The sequence below is a fragment of the Sus scrofa genome, chromosome 15, assembly GCF_000003025.6.
Source record: "Sus scrofa isolate TJ Tabasco breed Duroc chromosome 15, Sscrofa11.1, whole genome shotgun sequence".
In the NCBI taxonomy this organism is placed as follows: domain Eukaryota; kingdom Metazoa; phylum Chordata; class Mammalia; order Artiodactyla; family Suidae; genus Sus; species Sus scrofa.
The window spans coordinates 104197825-104219538 of NC_010457.5; the positions used below are offsets into that span (position 1 = coordinate 104197825).

General features: G+C 44.5%; 1 protein-coding gene across 1 annotated transcript in view; it reads left to right on the forward strand.

Moving 5' to 3' along the window:
* AOX1 (aldehyde oxidase 1) overlaps positions 1-21714 on the forward strand; it is a 76786-nt gene that overhangs the window by 40077 nt on the left and 14995 nt on the right. The window contains 8 exon segments of the mRNA NM_001308473.1: positions 1308-1404; positions 8703-8827; positions 10551-10684; positions 12442-12529; positions 13413-13499; positions 14635-14826; positions 15850-16077; positions 21506-21601. Of these exon segments, the coding sequence (NP_001295402.1) occupies positions 1308-1404; positions 8703-8827; positions 10551-10684; positions 12442-12529; positions 13413-13499; positions 14635-14826; positions 15850-16077; positions 21506-21601 (1047 nt within the window).

Sequence of the window (21714 nt, forward strand, 5' to 3'; positions counted from 1 at the left end):
TTCCCTTCTTAAACCCTTTTCATTCACATATTGCCTGCTAATTTCGTACATCCCTTCCCCACAATTTTGTTTTGGAGAATTTCTTTTTAGCAAGAAATTATGTGTAGAATACTTTATCAAAAATTGTGTTTGTAATCCTTTGCCCAATATTAGTGGCTAAATATCTTCCCATCCCCCGCAACCCACTTTCCAGCCAAATAAAATTCCAAATGCTCAAATAAATCCCACTCTTGCCACCCTCCCCAACTCCAACCAGCCCATCTCTGACCAGTCTGCCAGGAATACCAGCATCAAATTCCAAACTGTGACATCATGGAGAAGAGCTACCTCATGTTTCCACCCAATATTAAGCTCTCAAAGTTCAATCAACTGCATCGGAGTAGATTTAATCAAAGTCTATAGTAAGGAAACATCCCCAGCTCCCTGCACATTATAGTTCTTTTACCACTTTCCTGACCAAGAGGTATTCAGAAAATTGGCTCAGAGTTACTCAAAGAGTAAGCAGCAAGGGAAGTGGAAAAAGACTAAACTTAAAAAAAAAAAAAAAAAAAAAAAAGATTTATAAAACTTAACTTCTGTTTTGAACCTAGAATAGATTTTTTTTTTTTTTTTTTTTTTTTTTTTTTAAGGGCTGCACCAGAGGCATATGGAAGCTCCCAGGCTAGGGGGTGAATTGGAGCTACAGCTGCTGGCCTAGGCCACAGCCGCAGCAACAAAGGATCCAAGCTGCATCTACGACCTACACCACAGCTCATGGCAACACCGGATCCTTAACCCACTGAGCAAGGCCAGGGATCAAACCTGCATCCTTACGGATCCTAGTCAGGTTCGTTAACCGCTGGGCCACAAAGGGAGCTCCCCAGAATAGATCAGTCTTATATTAATAAGAAAATCATGGAGTTCCCGTTGTGGTGCGTTGGTTAACGAATCCGACTAGGAACCATGAGGTTGTGGGTTCGATCCCTGCCCTTGCTCAGTGGGTTAACGATCCGGCGTTGCCGTGAGCTGTGGTGTAGGTTGCAGACGAGGCTCGGATCCCGAGTTGCTGTGGCTCTGGCGTAGGCCGGTGGCTACAGCTCTGATTCGACCCCTAGCCTGGGAACCTCCATATGCCGCGGGAGCAGCCCAAGAAATAGCGAAAAGACAAAAAAAAAAAAAAAAAAAATCATATTGAGTCCAGCCAGAAGTTTATTGTCAATCAAAACAGGAAGCACGGCCCAAACTCAAGAGGATGCAGCTCCAGTGTGGCCACTGCCGCGGGGCTGGGTCTCTTGCCCGGGAACCTCACTCTTCTATCCTTTTTCTAGGAAGCAATACAACACAAGTCCTTCTTTGAGCAAGAAAAGAAACTGGAGTATGGGAATGTGGATGAAGCATTTAAAATGGTGGATCAAGTTCTTGAAGGTAAAAAAAACCACCTGGAAAAAAATGAAGCAGGGAAGCCCCCCGGCCCTGCCCAGCCGTGGCTCCAGATGTTATGTAGATGGTGTGGCTCCAGATGTTATGTAGATGGTGTGGCTCCAGATGTTATGTAGATGGTGTCTCCTTTCCTGAAGGTCGGGACCCTGAGATCCAGAAGGGTTAGGGCGTAGGACATGGTCCTACAGCAGCCGCTAAGCCGCAAAGCTGGACTGATGGCTTTTTTGAGGATCTCCAAGGCCCATGTGTCTTTCTCTTCCACCCTCTCTGAGGTCCCCTCCTCCCTCTGTCTCCGCTTTCTCCGTCCTCCCCTCCCTCCTCTCCCCCTCCCCATCTCTTTTCCAGACCTCCTTCCATTGTGTGTCTACATAATGAAAATGAGATTTCCCTCTTGGAAAATAGTTGATGTGAACTTCCTGATAATATTTTTGTCACTTTTTATTTTAAATTAGTTTTAAATTTTAGAAAAGTGGCAGAAACATTAAAGAAACTCCCAGTTACCCTTTACCTAGATTCCAGAATGTACATTTTACTATCCTGGGTTTATCTGTCTCTCTGTCTCTGTCTGTCTATCTGCCTGTCTGTCTGTCTCTCTCTCTCTATATATATATATATATATATGTACACACACACATATACACACAGGCACACAGGGAGACCCATATGTACACACACATACACACTTTTTTTCTGAGCCATTTGGGAGTAAGTTACTGACTTGATGCCTCTCTCCCCCTAAATACTAGTGTCAGTTTTCTAAGAACAAGGATATTATCTTACATAAAATGTCCATGTTCAAAATTAGAACATGAACACTTAATCTACAGATGCTATTCGAATTTTGCCATTTGTTTTAGTGATGCTCTTTAGAGCAGGGGAAAAAAAAAAGAAAAGAAAGATTTACCATAGCTCTTGGGTGATCTGTGCTTTCTGCCACCATGCCCTACTGTCATATGTGCTGTGGCATCTGTCCTTAACGCCCGCCGCGCATGATCTGGTTAACCTAGATGTGTTGCTGGCTGGGCCTGGGCGATTCTGTACCATATCTCAGGGCAGAGAAAAAGTCATTGGCGTTGCCTGTCTTTAGGTGAATTTCCAGGATATTAGCCTCTAGTGCATGCTAGACACTACCACCTCCTTAATCTTCCTCTCTAACCCCGATCTCAAGCACAGGAAAAGTCCTCAAACATACCTTTCCCGACCATCCAGCCAGAGCTGTGTCGTAAGTAACCTGTCAGTCCAGCCATTGAGCTCAAAGCCCATCTGGTCTCTTTATAGCTGTATGAAACCTGAAGCTGGTTGGGGCTGACTGGATAATGTCACCTGGAAGCTGTAAAAAAAGACACCTTGCACTGTCACTCTGCCAGTATTCCTCGGTACCCTCTCTTGGCAGGGCAGTTCTCTGGGCTCAGTCTCCGTGTTTTAAGATCACATGGATAAAATAGTATTGATCTCAGAAACCCATTACGAATATTATAAGAGATAACACATGTATGCTTGGCACAGAGCTGGGTGCACAGTAAGAGATCCATATTGTGAATAATAATTATTATTAGGCTTGGATGTTTTTGTTCTTCTGTAGAAAAGGTTGTCTATTACCGAGGGAACACACCAGCAGGCATTCATTTATCAAATCAGTATTTCCAGTTTTTCACACTGTCAGATGTTTCTGAGACCTCCCTGGAGATTCCTCTGCCCCTTTCTTGGAATTCTGGAGTTGAGAGCCAGGGTAGCTCAGGAATCTGTTTTTGACAAATTTTAATAGTGCTCCAGGTGATTCTGAGAGTAATGAAATCTGGCAGAGACTCCAAGGGCGAGTTTGTTTTCTGAGAGAGGAGAAGGAGGGGGCATTTTTTGCAGTGAGTCCATGGTGAGAGCATCTTGGGAATATCTGTATTTAGGGAGTCCCTCTGCTTGTGCTCTAATATGCCCTTGCTCTATTCTTTCTATAATATGTTTTTGTGTGAGAGGTCAATGATTGTATTTTTCCTTGACATCTTATGTAATTATTTACTTTAGTTAGGAAAGATGTTCAGTCTCTCTCTTACTTGAACTTAACTTGCCCCACACCCTCTCAATAAGTGTAAAGGTGAACAGGAAGGTGTAAAAGGGACATTTATACTTTTTTTAAGTTTTCCTCGTCTTGACTCACTCGTTTGAAGTATTTTTTTTCTTACTCTGCAGTGGTCATTTGGATGAAAAATTCTTGACTACTTGTGTCAATGAGAGATAAATGGAGGTACTGATCAGAACAGCACTTTATCTGCCCCTTAGGAAAATAGGTGCTCCAAGAAAAAGAGCAGTTAAAAATTAAATAGGCAAGCATTGCATGGAGTCTCAGACTATGTTCTTTTTTTTTTTTTTTTTTGTATTTTTGCCATTTCTTGGGCCACTCCTGTGGCATATGGAGGTTCCCAGGCTAGGGGTCTAATCGGAGCTGTAGCCACCGGCCTACGCCAGAGCCACAGCAACTCGGGATCCAAGCCGCATCTGCGACCTACACCACAGCTCACGGCAACACGGGACCCTTAACTCACTGAGCAAGGCCAGGGATCGAACCTGAAACCTCATGGTTCCTAGTCAGATTCGTTAACCACTGAGCTACGACGGGAACTCCCAGACTATGTTCTTGAAGGCAATGATATTATTGTTGGTTTTTACCAGTTGTGAAGATAAGCCTCAGCCTTGTCTAACACCGATGTTCTGGCCCTTGAGAGGATTAAAGAACTCGATTTACAGATGAGCCTCCTGAGGCTAGAGAGACATGCAGTTGACCAGGAATCAAGTCTAAGTTTCCCAGCCCTGAAGCTGGCGTTCTCTCCTCCACACTATGCTGCTTCTCATTCGTCTCTTTAAAATTCTGATAGCCAGAGTTCCCTGGTGGTTAAGGATCTGGTGTTGTCACTGCTGTGGCTCAGGTTCGATCCTAGCCTGGGAGCTTCCACATGCCTCAGGTGACGCAAAAATGAATGAATAAATAAAGGAAAATAAAATAAAAAATTCCTTTAGCTGGATGGGCTTCATGCTGAGAGAGTAGATGGTGAAGCAGGCTTTGCAGGAGACCTGGAAGCCCTGATACTGAAACTACCTCCCCCCATTCTGTCCTGCTGGGCAAAGTACAGAGAGACTCCTTTACATCTTAATGGCTTTTCATCTTTAAGGAGCTCATTAAAATGTAAATATGCCTGAGGGAGTCACTCCTAAACCCCTAAACCTGTACTGGGATAACATTTTATCTCAAGGGTTAGTTGCACAAATTGGTTTCCAACCTAGAGCTTTGAGAGCAGCACTGTAGGGTGAGGAGAGGGCAGCCTGGGTCCAGGACTGGGAGGTGGGCAGCGCATTGTAACAGGGTCCTAAGGCATCGCCTACCTTAGAAGTTAAAGCAGAAACAGCTCTCTCTAGTATTTTTCTTTGCTCTGTATTTTTTGAATAAGGTAGATATTTAACCAAATAAATTCTGAGTGGATGGGTGGAATCACTAATACTGAAAACCACGGATTGAGCCTACTGATAAATGGGGTTTTCATTGTACATCTTTGATAAAACTTAGATTGAAATTGAGATCTGAGTTTTTGACATTCTAATTTTTGTGTTTTATAAAAGAAGCAGAATTTGTTTATTCTCCTGTACTTTTTTGTTTGTTTGGTTGGTTGGTTTTTAGGGCCACACCTGTAGCATATGGAGATTCCCAGGCTAGAGGTCAGACAGCCACAGCAACTCGGGATCCGAGCTGCATCTGCGACCTATACTGTTACGGCAGATACCCAGCAGCCCTGCGCTGCAGCGTATCAGCTCTGGTGACAGCCCGTGGCTGTAGCGTACCAGCTCTGGCAGCTCTGTGGCTGCAGTGGATCAGCTCTTTTACCCTGCGAGAAACCAAGCGAGCACTCGGAGAGTTGGAGAACTCAGGTTTATTACGCCGGCGGGCTCAGACGAGATTGCTCTCCAGAGTCTGAGCCCGGAAGAAGGGTTTCATACGGCTTTTTTGGGCTACGTCTTCCGGGTCCAAGCTTGACTAGTTGGACTGGAGTGACATCAGGCAAGGTAGTAGATGCAGAAACAAATTTACAGAAGCAGATGCATGGGGGAGGACTGGTTGGGGCAGTTGGCTAGACTTTGCTTAGTCATCATGGCTGGGGTCTCTCCTTTCTACATTTTATTGGGACATTTTCTCCTACAATACCACAGCTCACAGCAACACCAGATCCTTAACCCACTGAGTGAGGCCAGGGATCAAAGCCGAAACTTGATGGGTCGTAGTCAGGTTCGTTCACCACCCAGCCACCAAGGGAGCTCCCTCCAGTACTCTTTCTTTACTCAGATTGTGGAGAAGACGGGAAGTCCAGATTCCAACAAAAGATTTCCTTGGGATTCTCCCTCAAACAATGTACAAATCACTATTATTGGGTACCTTTTTAATTTTTAAAAGTTCTGCCTTCCACCTAACAAGGTGACTGACATAGTTGTGTTCTGGTTTTTTTGCCTTTGTTTTTTCCCCCCTGGCTTCCACTAGGTTACTCAAACATGCTTTAGAATTCCATTTTGATTTGCTTGAGTGTATCTCTAGGCTTTTTTTGCGGTAGTTCTAAATCTTGAATTTAAATTACAGTCTCTCTGGTAGCAACATTTTATCTTTTGGAGTAAAGTTTAGAAACCTTACCTCCTTTTACATCCCTTTACTCTTATTTATAACATAATTGTCTTCGAAAATTTCTTCTACGTAGCATTGAAAACCATATGAAGCAACATTATCATTTTGCTTCACATACAATTTAGAAACCTCAAGAGGAGAAGGAAAGTCTATTGTGTTTGCCTGTGTTTCTATGCTTTCCATTGCTCTCTCACCTTTCAGATGTTTCAAGATTCCTTTTTTTTTTTTGCATCTTTTTTTTTAAATCAAAGCATAGTTGATTTACAATGTTGTGCCAATTTCTGCTGTTCAGCAAAGTGATCCAGACGTCATTCCTTTTCTTGTCCTTTTTTTTTTTTTTTTTTTTTTGTCTTTTTGTCTTTTCTAGGGCCACACCTGTGGCATATGGAGGTTCCCAGGCTAGGGGTCCAATCAGAGCTCCAGCCGCCAGCCTACGCCAGAGCCACAGCAAGGTGGGATCTGAGCTGAGTCTGCGACCTACACCACAGCTCACCACAACGCCGGATTGTTAACCCACTGAGAAAGGGCAGGGATCGAACCCGAAACCTCATGGTTCCTAGTCGGATTCGTTAACCACTGAGCCACGACGGGAACTCCCATTCCTTTTCTTATAGTATCTTCCAGCACACAGGATATAGTTCCCTGTGCTATACAGTAGGACCTCATTGCTTATCCATTCTAAATGTAACAGTTGATACCATGTTTCCTTTTAAAAAAAATTATTTCCTCTCTTTTTCAAGAACTTCTTTTAACCAGTCATTATTTTAGGATAGTTTGTTGAAGACAGACTCTCTCAGCTTTCCTTCATCTGAGAATGTCTTGATTTCTTTTTCATCCGTGAAAGGTATTTTCATTGGATATAGAATTCTGAGTTGACAGGTTTTCAGCACTTAAAGAAAGATGTTGTACCAGTTCCTCTGGCCCCCAGAGTTTCTGATGAGAAGTCTGCTGTCTTTTGAAGTATTTTTTCCCCCCTATAGGTGAAATGGTGTTTTTCTCTCTCTGCTTTCAAGATATTTTGGTTTTAGTTTTCAGAAGTTTGACTGTGATGTGTCTTGGCATGAATTTCTTTGGTTTATCCCTTTGGGGATTCATCCTTTTTGGGATTTAGTCAACTTCTTGAATCTGTAGGTTTGGGTCTTTTACCAAGTTTGGAAACTTTTCAGCTATTATGTCTTTAGATACTCAACTTCAGTGACACAAATGTTCACTCTAATTTTAATCACACAGGTTTTTGAGGCTCTGCTCATTTTCCCCTCAGTCTGTTCTCTCTCTGTTGCTCAGGTTGGGCAATTTCTATTGTTCTATATTCTTAATCCCTGAAAATGTCCTCTCTTTTCTCTATTCTGTTGTTGAGCTCATGCACTGAACCTCTTATATTTTGATTGTTATAATTCTTGGTTCTAAAATTCCCATTTGGTTCTTTTTATGTCTTCTGGTTCTTTTTATGTCTTCTGTTTCTTTGCTGAGATTTTCTGTTTTTCATTTGTTCCAAGTGTTTATGTAAATCAAAGCATTTTTGTGATGGCTGCTTTAAAATCTTTTTTTTGGCCACACCCATGGCATGTGGAAGTTCCTGGGCTAGGGTATCCTCACCACAGTAGTGACCAGAGCCACCGCAGTGACAATGCTGAATACTTAACACATTGTGCCCCATGAGAACTCCCTAAAATCTTTGACAGATAATTCCTACATCTCTGTCATCTCAGTGTTGACATCTGTTGATTGTCTTTTCTCATTTAATTTAATTCTTGGTATGGGTGATTTCCGATTATATCCAGTTCACTTTGGATATTATGTTATAATATTTTGGATCTTATTTAAACTATTTGACCAGAGCAGCTCCGACACTGAGTTGGGGGGGATAGCGAGCTTATGCTTTATTATTGCCCCTGGGAGCAAGGAAGCCCAGGTTCCCCCTATAGTCCCCACTGACACCACCCCAGCAGAGGGTTTAGGGTACCTCATTACAGCTTGATAAGGGTGGATGTTAAGCTCCCCACTCAACTTCTGGAGACCCGCAGTTTTTTCTGTAGTGTTGGCTGGAGCTCAGCTTCCTTTTTCCCAGTTCTTTGGCTAGAGAAAATAGACCTTTTTTGGTGATTTTTTTTTTTCTGTCTTTGCATGTTGGCGTTTCTGGATTTCTGGCTTCCTTGGCAGCAAGTCTGAGATATATGAAGCAAACAACAACAAAACCCACTGAACTCATCATTTTGTCTTTCCTTGGGTCCCAAAGTCCCTAGCTGGTCTGCCTCCTCCTTTACCTTTCAGAGTTTTCTTATGCTTCTTTCATTACATGTAATGTCAGGATTGTTAGCTGCACTGTGAAGGAACAGGGAGAAGTACATCTCCTCCATCCTGCCTTGGATCTAGAGTTCTCCTTGCTGTAGTATTCCACTCTGGAAGGGCACATACCTTTCCCTAGGAATCTGTGACCTGCTGTTTTGGCAGAAATGACAATGCAGATATGGTAAAAGCTAAATATGATTGTTTGTGGCCCTTTACCATGCAGCCTGCTGCCCCAGCAGGAGCTCCGTTGGTGGAATTTCTCCATAATGAGATAACAGCTGGAGGTATTCGCTGTCCCATCTGACAGACACCTTGATTCTGGTGTATTTTCCTCTAACAGGTGAAATACACTTGGGCGGTCAAGAACATTTTTATATGGAAACCCAAAGCATGCTTGTTGTTCCCAAAGGAGAGGATCAAGAAATGGATGTCTACGTGTCCACACAGTATCCCAAATACATACAGGTAACGTGGGGTATGATGGAGTGGACCTGACTAAGCCAAATCTGTCAGCAAAATGTACCAAGAACAGTTATAGATAAAAGTGTCATTTTCAAAACTGGAAGAATTTGGAGTACAAATAGCCATATCCATTTGGGTATTAGTAGCCATATAATTTCAAAACTTTAAGATAGTAGTAGTAGTATGAAAGTAGCAGCCTTCTTGTTTGTGGATCTGTAACTTTAAAACCAGCTATGGAATCAGCAGATCTCTTTTGCTGTACTCTTGGCCCCGATAAGACTGTGAAAGAAATTAATATAGTCAGCACTGCTTTATATATAGAAAAGTCGTTATGAGAGTAGATCCTAAGGGTTCTTGTCATAAAGAGAAATTTTTTTCTTTTAATTTACCTAATGACAGGATAGATGTTAACTAAACCTGTTGTGGTAATCAATATATGTAAATTCAGCTATCATGTTGTACACCTTAAACTTATACAGTGATGTATGTCAATTACTGCTCGATAAAACTAAAAAAAAAAAACAAAAACAAAAAAAAAAAAACCAACATTTAACGAAGGAAGGCCTGCCCTCCAAAACCAATAACCTGACTCACCTGCAGCAGTTAGGAAATAGTGTTGGACAGAAGGCAACCAAATGCTAAATCAGCTAAGTCAGAATTTACATCAGTGGAAGCATGAAGAGAATGGAGTTTGCGAAGCACTAGAATCATCTGGGAAGTCCATGAAGATAAAGTCTGACGTCTAGATTTACAGCGAGAGTGAGGTTTGTCTAGATGGTGAGAAGAGAGGCCATTGCCAGGCAGTGCCACACCATCAAATGCCACTCATCCATCCATTTGCCCTTCCCTTCTCCCAACACTTTGTGCCTGTGTCCTCTCTGCCAGGCAGCATGCGTGTAAAGAAGGAGGAATAGAATGAAGCCTGCCCAAGCTGCAGTGGAGGATGTCCCAAGGGCTGGCTAGTATAAGCATCAGGGTGAACGTGAGGGGAACAAAGCCCCGGGGTCTGGAGTCAGTAGGTGACAAGGAGCCAGCGTCATTCCAGAGCAGGTGGGACAGTGGGAATGTTGTGGAGGATGAGAATGCAGAGAAGGTGGAACACTGAGAAGGGTGGGGTGAACCCCATTCCAGTCCTGGAATACTCCTTACTCCCTGTGTGATGGAGGGTCCCTCACTTCACTCCTCTTGGGCTTCCCACCTATAAAAATGCATTGTTAGGACTTAGTCCTCAAACATTAGGATGGCAAGGAAGAGCAAGACCTGCACCCAGGGAAGACCCACTGACCAACTGAATCCAAACAGGAGGCGAGGAGTGCTCATTCTCCAGTGGAGACAGTGGTGTGCGGGGAAGAGACCCAGCCTGAGAGGCTTGGAAGGTCACCAGATCTCACTGCTGCAGGGAACACATCCCTAGGGATTCATCTGGGAGTAGTTCATGGGAAATTTTCAGGGGGGAAATTGCTTTAAATTTTATTATCACAATAATATCTCATTGATATTGAAAGGACCACTTACTATTGATGAGTTTTGGTGCTGTCACTATAGCCAAATACTCAGGGCTGAGACCAGCGTAGATGGCTCTTAGGTTATTGGAAATCATCCCATCGTTCAGTATAACCACACAGTGTGTGTATCATGCACAACATTAAGGAATCAAATGTGTAAGGATCGTCCCACTCCCTTGCTGCAGATGGGTCAGATTAATGAGAACGCTTACCATTCACAGGACATAGTTGCTTGGATCTTGAAGATTCCAGCTAACAAGGTCATGTGTCACGTAAAGCGTGTTGGCGGGGCTTTCGGGGGGAAGGTGATAAAAACTGGCATCATGGCAGCCATCACCGCCTTTGCTGCAAACAAGTAAGTGGAGAAAATCTGCTACATAGACTAAAAATAAAATGAGGTCATGCTGACTATCCCCAATATTGCAGTTAAAGGAAGAAGAATCTGTTTCAAGTTTATTTAAAATCACGTATAATATCCAAGCTTATTACAAACACACTACCAGTTTATTACAACTTCTTATCTTATATTGCCAGACTACATAATATAAAACAAAAATGAAAATCAATTACTGAAAAGAATAAAAACCATAGCAAAAAGAATATACTACCTGAAGAGTAGACAGAAACAGATATGGAAAGAGTACGGTTACTTGTCCTTAGTACCTGTGTATGTACTGGTCAGTTCCACCTTTTGAAATAGATATTTATATCTATATATATATCTCAAAATGTTCATATATACGTATAGATTGATATAAATATAGATATATCTCAAAAGATTGTATATATTCATATACATGAACACCTTTTTAAACATTTTTTTGAAATATAGTTAATTAATAATGTGTTAATTTCTGCTGTATAGCAAAGTGACTCAGTTATACGTGTGTGTGTGTGTGTGTGTGGGTGTGTGGGTGTGTGCATGTATTCTTCTTCATGTTCTTTTCCATTATGGTTTATCACAGGATACTGAGTATAGTTCCCTGTGTTATATGGTAGAACTTTATTGTATATCCATCCTATATATCCTAGTTTGCCTCTCTAATCCCAAACTCCCAATCCTTCCCTCTGCCATCACCCCTCCCCCTTGGCAATGGTAAGTCTGTTCTCTATACCTGTGAGTCTATTTTTGTTTGGTAGTTATGTTAGATTCCACATAAAAGTGATATCATATAGTATATGTTTTTCTCTTTCTGACACTTAGTATGATAATCTCTAAGTCCATCCATATTGCTGCAAATGGCCTTATTTCATTCCTTTTAATGGCTGAGTAGTATTCCATTGTGTATATATACCACATCTTATCCATTCACCTGTAGATGGATATTTAGTTGTTTCCATGTCTTTGCTATTGTAAATAGTTGCTGCAGTGAACACAAGGGTGCATGTATCTTTTTGAGTAATAGTTTTGCCTGGGTATATGCCCAGGAGTGGGATTGCTCGATCATATGGTAACTCTATTTTTCATTTTTTGAGGAACCTCCATACTGTTTTCCATAGCGGCTGCACCAGTGTACATTCCCACCCACACACCCTTAATTTAAATGGAGATTCTGCTTTTGGTATGCTTACCTTTAGTGATAGTACCATTTTCCTTTAAGGGCATCAAAATATTACCCTAGGAAATTGTCTTTGGAGCAGGCGCACCCAGAAGGCTTGAGTTCTTTGCTAAGTGGTATAGGTCACTTCCTCTATCCCATGACACAAAAGACCTCGATTCCAGACCTGTCCTCTGGGGAGGACCTGGCAGTCAGACACCAGCCGAGCTCCTCCACTTGCAACCATCTATAATGTGGCCTTGGGACTGTGTGCCTGTGAGGAGGTTGTTATCACAGTGGGCAATAACCCCAAAGCAATGCCCTGGAGCCTCTGACGCCCACGGGCCCTCTCTCATTGGTCATGAGTGCCAGACACTGGGTGCTGACCCACGGGGAGGGGTGGCCCCTGTGTGCACCTGAGAGCAGCACTGCCTGGGCTCAGGGAGTGGCTCTGTTGTTCCGCCTTGTTCCCCTCAGGCTCTCACTGGGAGCTACATAAACCCCAGATAATACCTATTTGGTAGAAGAGTTTCACTCTTGCTTTTTTTTTTTTTTTCTTTTTTTCTTGTTTCAGGCACGGTCGTGCAGTTCGCTGCATTCTAGAGCGAGGAGAAGACATGTTAATAACTGGAGGCCGCCACCCTTACCTTGGAAAGTATAAAGTGAGTAGAAGAAGAGGGAGGGATTATGTCTTAAATACCACGTTCCACAAATGCAGAGGGCAGCATCTGGGGGGATTAAAGAGAAGGGGGTTTTGTGTGCTTATTTGTCCTGCTTTTTTATATCCTTCCCCACCCTTCCTTTACTATTATTATTGTTATTAGTTGTTGTTGTAGCTAAATACCTATAACTTAAAATTTACTATCATAATCATTTTTAAGTGTACAGTTCAGTGACATTAAGTACATTCACTTTGTTGTACAATCATCACCATTCATCTCTGGAATTCTTTTTTTTTTTTTTTTTTTGTCTTTTTAGGGCCACATCCACGGCATAAGGAGGTTCCCAGGCTAAGGGTTGAATTGGAGCCTTAGCTGCAAGCCACAGCCACAGAAACTCAGGATCCGAGCTGCGTCTGCGACCTACATCACAGCTCACAGCAACGCTGGATCCTTAACCCACTGAGCAAGGGATTGAACCTGCATCCTCACAGATACTAGTCAGATTTATTTCTGCTGAACCACAACAGGAACTCCCTTTGTCTACTTTTCCATCAAGGCTTTTGGTTGTTGAGTTGTTCTTTATACATCCCAGGTCGTAACCTCTCTCAGATACATGGTTTGCAAATCTATTCTCCCGCTCTCTGGATTGCCCTTCACTCTGTTAATTGTATCCTTTGATACATGGAAGCTTTAAATGTTGATATAGTCCAATTTATTTGTTTTTTTCTTTTGTTGCCTATGCTTTTGGTGTCATATCCAAGAAATTATTGTCAAACCCAATGTCATAAAATTTTTCACATGTGAGGGTTCATAAGTGACAGAGTAAACTTTAGAGAAACTAGACCGCCAGCATCAGCATCAAAGGTCCAATCTCTTTTTCCAGGTTGGATTCATGAACGATGGCAGAATCTTGGCCCTGGATATGGAGCATTATAGTAATGGAGGCGCCTCCCTGGATGAGTCATTATTTGTAAGTGTTTTAATGAGCAAATTCACATTTTGGAACATGTTACATAAAATAGTAATTTTAAAAATTGAATAATTACATTATATATGTGTGTGTGTGTGTGTGTGTTTGCTTTTTAGGGCCACATCTGCGACATTTGGAGGTTCTCAGGCTAGGGGTCAAGTCGGAGCTACAGTTGCCAGCCTACACCACAGCCACAGCAACTCGGGACCCAAGCCACATCTGCAACCTACACCACAGCTCACAGCAACGCTGGATCCTTAACCCAATGAGCAATGCCAGGGATCAACCCGCCACCTCATTGTTACTACTCAAATTCATTTCCACTGTGCTACAACAGGAATTCCAAATAATATTTAGTTATAAAAGCATAAAGATTCTCATTGCAGGGAGCAAATAGCCACATGTTAATTACTGGTGCCCCCCAGAGTGAGCCCAGTTAGTAATAAAAGCATAAAGATTCTCATTGCAGGGAGCAAATACCCACATGGTAATTATTGGGGCCCCCCAGAGTGAGCCCAGAAATATTGGCTGAGATAACACATCTGTGTGTTATCTCGGTGATGCCCAAACTTAGAGCTCTTTTCCCACATGCAGGTGTTAGATCTTGTTCTTTGGCCCCATTGATGTTTTGAACCGGGTAACTCTGTGTTGTGGGGGCTGCCCTGTGCATTGTAAGGCGCTGAGCACCAGCACTGGCCTCCTTCCAGTATACTTTAGCAGCACCACTACCCTCCAGTTTTAATGGCCGAAAATATCTTCAGACATTGGCAAATGTCCCAGGAAAGAAGAGGAGAAAATTGCCTCTGGCTGAGAACCTATGCGTTAAACCAAACAGCAACAATTTTTTTCTCCTATTTTCCAGGGTATTCTATTTTATTTTTTCTTTCTCAGCCTCACCTGTGACATTTGGAACTTCCCAGGCCAGGGATCTAATCTGAGCTGCAGCTGTACCCTATGCCACAGCTGCAGCAATGCCAGATCCTTAACCCACTGCACCACAGCAGGAATACCCAGGATATTTTATTCACTGCATTCTGTAGACCGTTCCTGGCCTGGTTTTGGTGTGAGGTCTCAAGATGGTGAAACAGGTCGAGAAGGACACGTGTCTCATCGCATCATCTCTGGATTTCCCCAGGTCGTGGAGATGGGACTTCTGAAAATGGAAAATGCTTACAAGTTTCCCAACCTGCGCTGCCGGGCATGGGCCTGCAGAACCAACCTTCCATCCAACACAGCCTTGCGAGGGTTTGGCTTTCCTCAGACAGGGCTTATCACTGAGTCCTGTATCATGGAAGTTGCAGCCAAATGTGGGTTGTCTCCTGAGAAGGTAATCCTGAATTAGTCTCACCTTCAAAAGATAGTGAATTTTAGAGGTGGAAGGGCCACTGGGGGTCCTCATGTTGAGGAATTTGAGGTCCACGGGGGCTACGTGATTTGCCTGAGTTCACCCAACTAACTAGTTCATACAGAGCAGAACTCCAGAGTTCAGTGGTCCTTGTCTTACTCAGGCTCCTCCTCAAACATCCAGGGACAGGGGCTACTGCGGCATGAGCCCTAGATTCACCGTTGGTGAGAAGCCTCCCCTGGTTGGGGTTTCTCTGCTACCAACCAGTTCCGTCAGACCCATCTTTCCTCTGCTTCCTTGACATCTCAGGCGGCTGTCATTTGCGTCACTTCAGTTACTAAAATGGTCTCCTTTCAGTTCTTTAAGTCTTGGTCCTAACTTCCTTCTTAACAATCTCGGCTCCCTTCCTTGTGCCTCTTCCACCCAGGACCTCGGAGTGGAGCTGGGGCGGGGAAATGGTGAGCTCTCTGCCCTCATCCTGCCCTGTGCTCCTGCTGTGGGCACAGGCAGTGGGGGAGAGGAGGACCAGGACAAACACGTGGTGGGGTGTGCTCTCTGCCCCTTGTCCCCCCATGTGGGTTATATTTAAACAAACACTTCAATTTTCCTGTTTGAGCATAAGTGGTCTTCTCTTGCCACAGCATCTGAAAATTCCAAATCCTGTAGGTCAGGTTGCTTGGAGATTAAGTTCTACGTTGCCTTTCAACACATACTCACAGTACAGCTAGAATTAAGGGTCTACAGTGTACCTGGATGAGTTATACATGAGGGATAAGGAAAAGATTCCTTCTTCTGAACTTGCTGAAAAGCAGCATCAAAAGCATGTTTGATAGAGGCCCTGAGTAGAGGAAGAGGAGAAAGTTATGTGTTGGGAAAGGCTTCAACATGGAGTACATTGAACTCACTTTGGGTTTTCTGGAAAGAGCAGAATTTGACTAGGAGGTCAATGGCTGGAAGAGGCTATATCTGCCAGGTGCCCCCCCTTTAATCTCCTTCTCTTGGCAGGTTCGAACAATAAACATGTACAAGGAAATTGATCAGACACCCTACAGACAAGAGATTGATGCCAAGAACCTGATCCAGTGTTGGAAAGAATGTATGGCCATGTCTTCCTATGCCCTAAGGAGAACCGCTGTGGAAAAATTCAACTCAGAGAATTACTGGAAGAAAAAGGGGCTGGCCGTGGTCCCCCTGAAGTATCCTGTCGGCACCGGATCACTTGCTATGGGTCAGGTCAGTTCTGCAAACAGACAAATCAAAAGGTGTTGAGGAAACTTTCCATTTAGACGGATTAGCCATACAGATACAATATCTAATTGTTAAACTTCCCCAAGGTTGTGCTCAAGTGAACTAGTTTTTCCCCAGAGAAGACGAGAGCTACTTAACCAGCTTGCCCAGGGCTGGTGACAAGCACTCTTGCTGGGAAGTCGGGAGACCTGGCATCTATTCCAGGCCCTGACATTTAACAGCCAAGCCAGCCCACTCTGGGCCCAGATCACTCAAGCATAAAGTAGGGGTGGGGACCAATGACCCCAAGCCTCCTCTCCAGCTACTTGGATTCTGTGAAAGAGAAGCAATGAAATAGAAATAGAACGCTGCGAGGCACTTGGTGCCCCTCCCTTTTTTGGTGGGTTGGGCTAAATTGAACACAGAGAAATAAATCATTTAAATAATTTTTACTAGACAGGCGCTTTAACCAGCTAAGCCACGGAGCTGGCACTTAAATAATTTTTAAACACAATTAGTAGGTTGTTTTTTTTTTTTTTTTTCACTTTATGGCCATTAAAAGTATGAAAGGAAGGACTGAAAACTCTGTTCTTATCATTTAATTCCTTTAATTGATTAAATGAATTCCCTGCTTGGTTGCTAAACATCATTTGCAGTTTCCAGCTCTTCACTCCTGAGTGGAACCTACCCCAAACAGCTAGTGCTCTGCTCTCTTCTAGCTTATTGTACAGCAGGCATGTGGGACGCCCCCATATACAGATGCATATATATACATACATGTGGATAAGGTGGCAGACCCTCCTCCAAACTGTGTCACTCCCCTCTGCAGGTGTTAACCAAGAGTTAACACCTTTGGCGGAGCCCTGAGGAAGGTACAACGGGTGTCTCGAGCGCTGACCAGAATAGAGATAAATGCAGGTGGGGCTGTGAGGAGCACTGGTGTGTAAGCGTGTGTTGAGGCCGGGAGAAGCTGGGAGGGAGGTCCTTGCCCCACTCCCACAGCCATGGTTCACCCGGCTTCCTGGTACGGCTATGACGTAGTCAGCAGAACGTTTTCCCGCAGCTTCGATTGTGTGTGAGTTCGCACACAGGAGCTAGAACCACACGGGTGGTGATCTGATTGCAGCCCTCCCACTCCTCTCCTGCTTTTGAGGAAAAAACAACACAGAGCTATTTAGGCATCTGCACACAATTTAGTCAGATGAAGGAGAGAGCTAAGAGGCTGTGGTTGAAGAAGAAAGGCAAAAACAAGATTATTTAAAAGGAAGGGAGTGGAAAAAACTGTCCCTAGAAAAGGGTTCGTGAGCAGCGACCCTTGGTATAATCTTAGTTTGGGGGTAAACTTATTAGCCCGCAGTCAGCAAATGGTTGGTCTGGGCATCTGTCCTTGAGTCCACCAGCCAGGATCATGGGGAAATTCATCCATTTTGTAGGAATCATCTGGAAATCCTTGGGCATGAGGCTGTGGGTAGACATGGCAGGCTGTTCGTATTCAGTGGTTGCTTAATATCTGACCTCCCCAGAAGACTGTGTCCGTCCTCTTTTCCTTGTCAAAAATTTCTCAAAAGGTAGATGAAAAAGAATGATATTACTGAGCACTTGCTGTATGGTAAGTGCTTCTAGACTTTTTCTCATTCAGCCCTCAGGGCAACCTTTAAGACTGGTAGCCTTATTTTAGAGATGAGAGTCTGAGGTTCAGAGAGCTGAAATAACCAGCCCAGAATCCCACCGCTGCTGAGAGGCAGAGGCAGGGCTGGAACTCAGGTCTCAGAGGCCCCAGGAGCTGCGCCTTGTCAGCTTCATCAAGCTGCCTCCCCTTCCAGTGGGAACGCAGGTGGGTTTCAGCTCCACTGGGAAGAACTTAGACAGAAACCAACAGCACAATTTCACTCTCAAAGGCTCCTGAGAAGCTTCCCCTTCACACCACACCTCCCTCCCATCCTTCCCTGGAAACCAGCTTCTGTGCTGAAACCATTTGCTCAGGGCTGAGTCGGGGAGTCAAATCCAGGCATTTGAGACCAGTCAGGCTGCTTCTGGAAGCCATATGCTGAAAGTGTCCGCTCTGAAGCAAACCAGATAGAGCAGGGAACTGGAGCACCTTCCGGGTGCAAGGCCCTAGGCTGGGTGACATGCAGTTTCCCTCTTGACAACCCCCTCGTCTCTGTTGGCTGATGTGGTTCTATTTCCTAGAAGAGGGAGCTGGAGCCCATATTCTCTCTCTTGCCCAAGGACATCCAGCTAGTGAGCGGCAGAACAACCCAGGACTATGCTCCCAGCAGCTGAGGGCCTCAGACATGCCTCACGGATGTTCTACTTAATTCCTAGATGTGGGCACTGCAGGCACATAGTATCTAACGAGCCTCTGGCACCTGGCACAGAGGAGGAACTCAGTGTTTGAAAAGCTGAGACATTTTGAGCATCTGTGGGATCAGAGCAAACATCTCCCCAGCACCAGCAGTCATTGCTTGAGGATTTAAATTTCACAAAGTCCCCAGTTTATATCGGAGAACCATCTGTTCCCACACTCCAGCTGTGGCCATTTCGTAAATGCAGCTTTGCAGAATTATCTTCTGTGGCGTTAACAATGAACCATGCGGTGGTGCCACTTAACTGAACCAAATTTGACATTTTAAATGGCCTGAGAAGACTGCAGCGGCCCTTGGGACAAATTCCTCCCAGTCTCGGATAGAACTGCTGCCCCGGACGCACAGGCAGAGCGCTGCTGCCAGCGGGGGTCACACGACGGAGGATACACACAATCCACCGTAACTGTAGCTCAGTCACAAGTGCCCACTACACCTTTCACCCACAAGCAACGTCTGAATTGCTGCCAGAGCCAACAGTTGCTGGCAGGCGAAATAAGGTCTACAGGCTTAAGGACCAGACTGAATGGCTATGCTGTTGCCAGTACATTTATCAGATGTTTATTGAGTGCTTCCTATGCCTGAGGTACAGGGGTGCATTGCAAGGGATGCTGAGGACGTGGGCTTTCCTTTCCAGGGCCTCACATTCCAGCAGGGTAGAAAGAAGTGTCACATGATGGGGTCCAGGAGAAGCCCTTGCAGCTGGCATTGCCTGCCCTCTGATGTGCAACCCAGGGCAGGCAGCTCTGGGCGCCGTCTAGAGGATGTCACTCCTTGTCTTTATTGCTTTGAGAAAAAATGGCCTGGAGCACAACAGTGTTTCTAGGACTAATGTGTCAACAGACTGTAAAGCATGCTTGTGGCACCTCCCCAAGGCCCTTGGGTGTGATTATTAAGGTGACAATGACCTTCTTAAGGTTCCAAGAGTCTCCCTTGGGCTGAGGACACCTTTGTCCTCAGAGAAGGTATCTCCCACATCCCCATAGTCTCAATACATCCCTAGTTTGCACCTGCTGACCAGGTAAGAAGAACCTGTCAAAGGGCCTTATTTGGCCTTTGCTTGTCATTCACTGGAGTAGTGTGCCCTTTGGATGCCAGGGAAGAGGCAGTTCTCCAGGAGTGGCCCATAGCCCACAGGTTGCTATGAAGGGCCTTCTGGTGGGCAAAGACTTGATCTAGGAATGCAGTCCTGTCCTTGGGTTTATCTAGTGATCAACAGGTAATTCCATGGACTTTTTTTTTTTTTCCCCCTAGGGCCGCACCCATGGCATCTGGAAGTTCCCAGGCTAGGGGCTGAATTGAAGCTGTAGCCGCCAGCCTATATACCACAGCCACAGCAACGCCAGATCCAAGCCACGTCTGTGACCTATACCACAGCTCACGGCAATGTCAGATCCTTAACCCACTGATTGAGGCCAAGGATCGAACCTGCATCCTCATGGATACTAGTCAGATTTGTTTCCACTGAGCCACAATGGGAACTCCTCCCTTGACTTCCAGTTCTGACTAGGGTTGTTTATAAGTAATCTGAGTAATACATGCCTTACTAAAACTCTGGCTTCATTCAATGGAAATTAGCTTATTACCAGAATTTTCTGAAGCTCTATCTTTACAAATCCTAGATTATTATGCCAGCCTGCATAGAAGCTTAGATGTTAAGAAACCTAGCCTATACCTTCTAGCGACCCCTGGCTGGCCCAGACTACATCTAAGGTTGGCACTTCTAGTTGAGCAGCCACAGAAGTGTGCCTCACAGGCCTCCCAAACCACGGTGGGACCCATAGAAGCATTTTCTCTAGGACCGCATGCTGTTAAGATTGCTCTCACACTAGAGACTGAAAGTGAAGAAGCCATTCATGTTTCCCACAGTCTCCTGGGAAATTTGTCTCCTGGGCCATCTCCTCACCCCTAGTTTAGCCCATTCCTACTCATTGTAAAACATGTTTATCTTACTTAGATCCTGGGTGTTTTTGGCCACAGCAGCCTTTAATTCTATTTTAGCTCTTCGGTTCCTTCTGGATCCCTGTGGGGAGCTGTGTGTTAGATAAGATTCCAGAAGTTCCCGTCATGGCACAGCAGACACAAATCTGACTAGTATCCATGAGGACGCAGGCTTGATCCCTGGCCTTGAGCAGTGGGTTAAGGATCCAGCATTGCCTTGAGCCGAGGTGTAGGTCACGGACACTGCTCGGATCTGGCGTTGCTGTGGCTGTGGTGTAGGCCAGTGGCTGCAGCACCCGTTTGACCCCTAGACTGAGGAACCGCCATATGCCACTGGTGTGGCACTAAATAGAAAAAAAGAGAAAAATATATTACTTCCAAGTTCTCTTCCAACTCTAAAGCCCTATGGATTCTGAGCCAAGATGGGCTTAGCTCATTTTGCAACAAGAAAGTAGTGTCTTCCTGCCCCATCTTTGGATTTTTTTTATATATGTAATGATTTTTTTTTTCCCGTTATAGCTGGTTTACAGTGTTCTGTCAATTTTCTACTGTACAGCAAGGCCCAGTCACACGTACATGTATACATTGTTTTTTCTCACATTATCATGCTCCATCATGACTAGACATGGTTCCCAGCGGATTTTTATTTTTACTTCTCTCTTGCACACTTACAACTATGGGGATATATGTTCGTGTAAGCAAGTCTTTTCCTCTTCCCTAAACTGTTTATACTTAACTTTGCATTTAAAACTGAATCCTCCCCTCAAAAAACCCCAAAACCTAGGTTGTTCCAGCCTGGGTCAGGGGTAGGGGGCAAGGGGGGTGATCCTTGAAGGTCCCAGGGCCCTCAGCTGTCCTACTGAGGAAATAGTAGCTTAAGTGGCATAATCCTGCCGCAGACTCACCGCCGTCCAAGGACAGTGTCTGGCTCGTTGTGGGGGAATCATGAGGCAGCACCTGCCCTGAGCTCTGCTCGGTGCGCTCAGGACAGTGGGGAAAGTGCCTGTGTGTGTTTTGGTGGAGATGGAAACGAGGGGATCCTTTCCAGGGAGAGTGTTTTCTAATTGACAAGATGTAACATGGTATTAGTCGAAAAGATCACGGCAGCTGTTTTCATCTTTTTTGCTTAGGCTGCTGCCCTGGTTCACATTTATCTTGATGGATCTGTGCTGGTGACTCACGGTGGAATTGAAATGGGGCAGGGGGTCCACACGAAAATGCTTCAGGTAAGAAAGCCAATAATTGGATTAAGATGGATGTGTGCTTATAGATATGTGTATGAGAGAGAAACTAGGACTGTACGTTTTCTGTTCCAAAATAAAAAAGATAGGAGACTTTA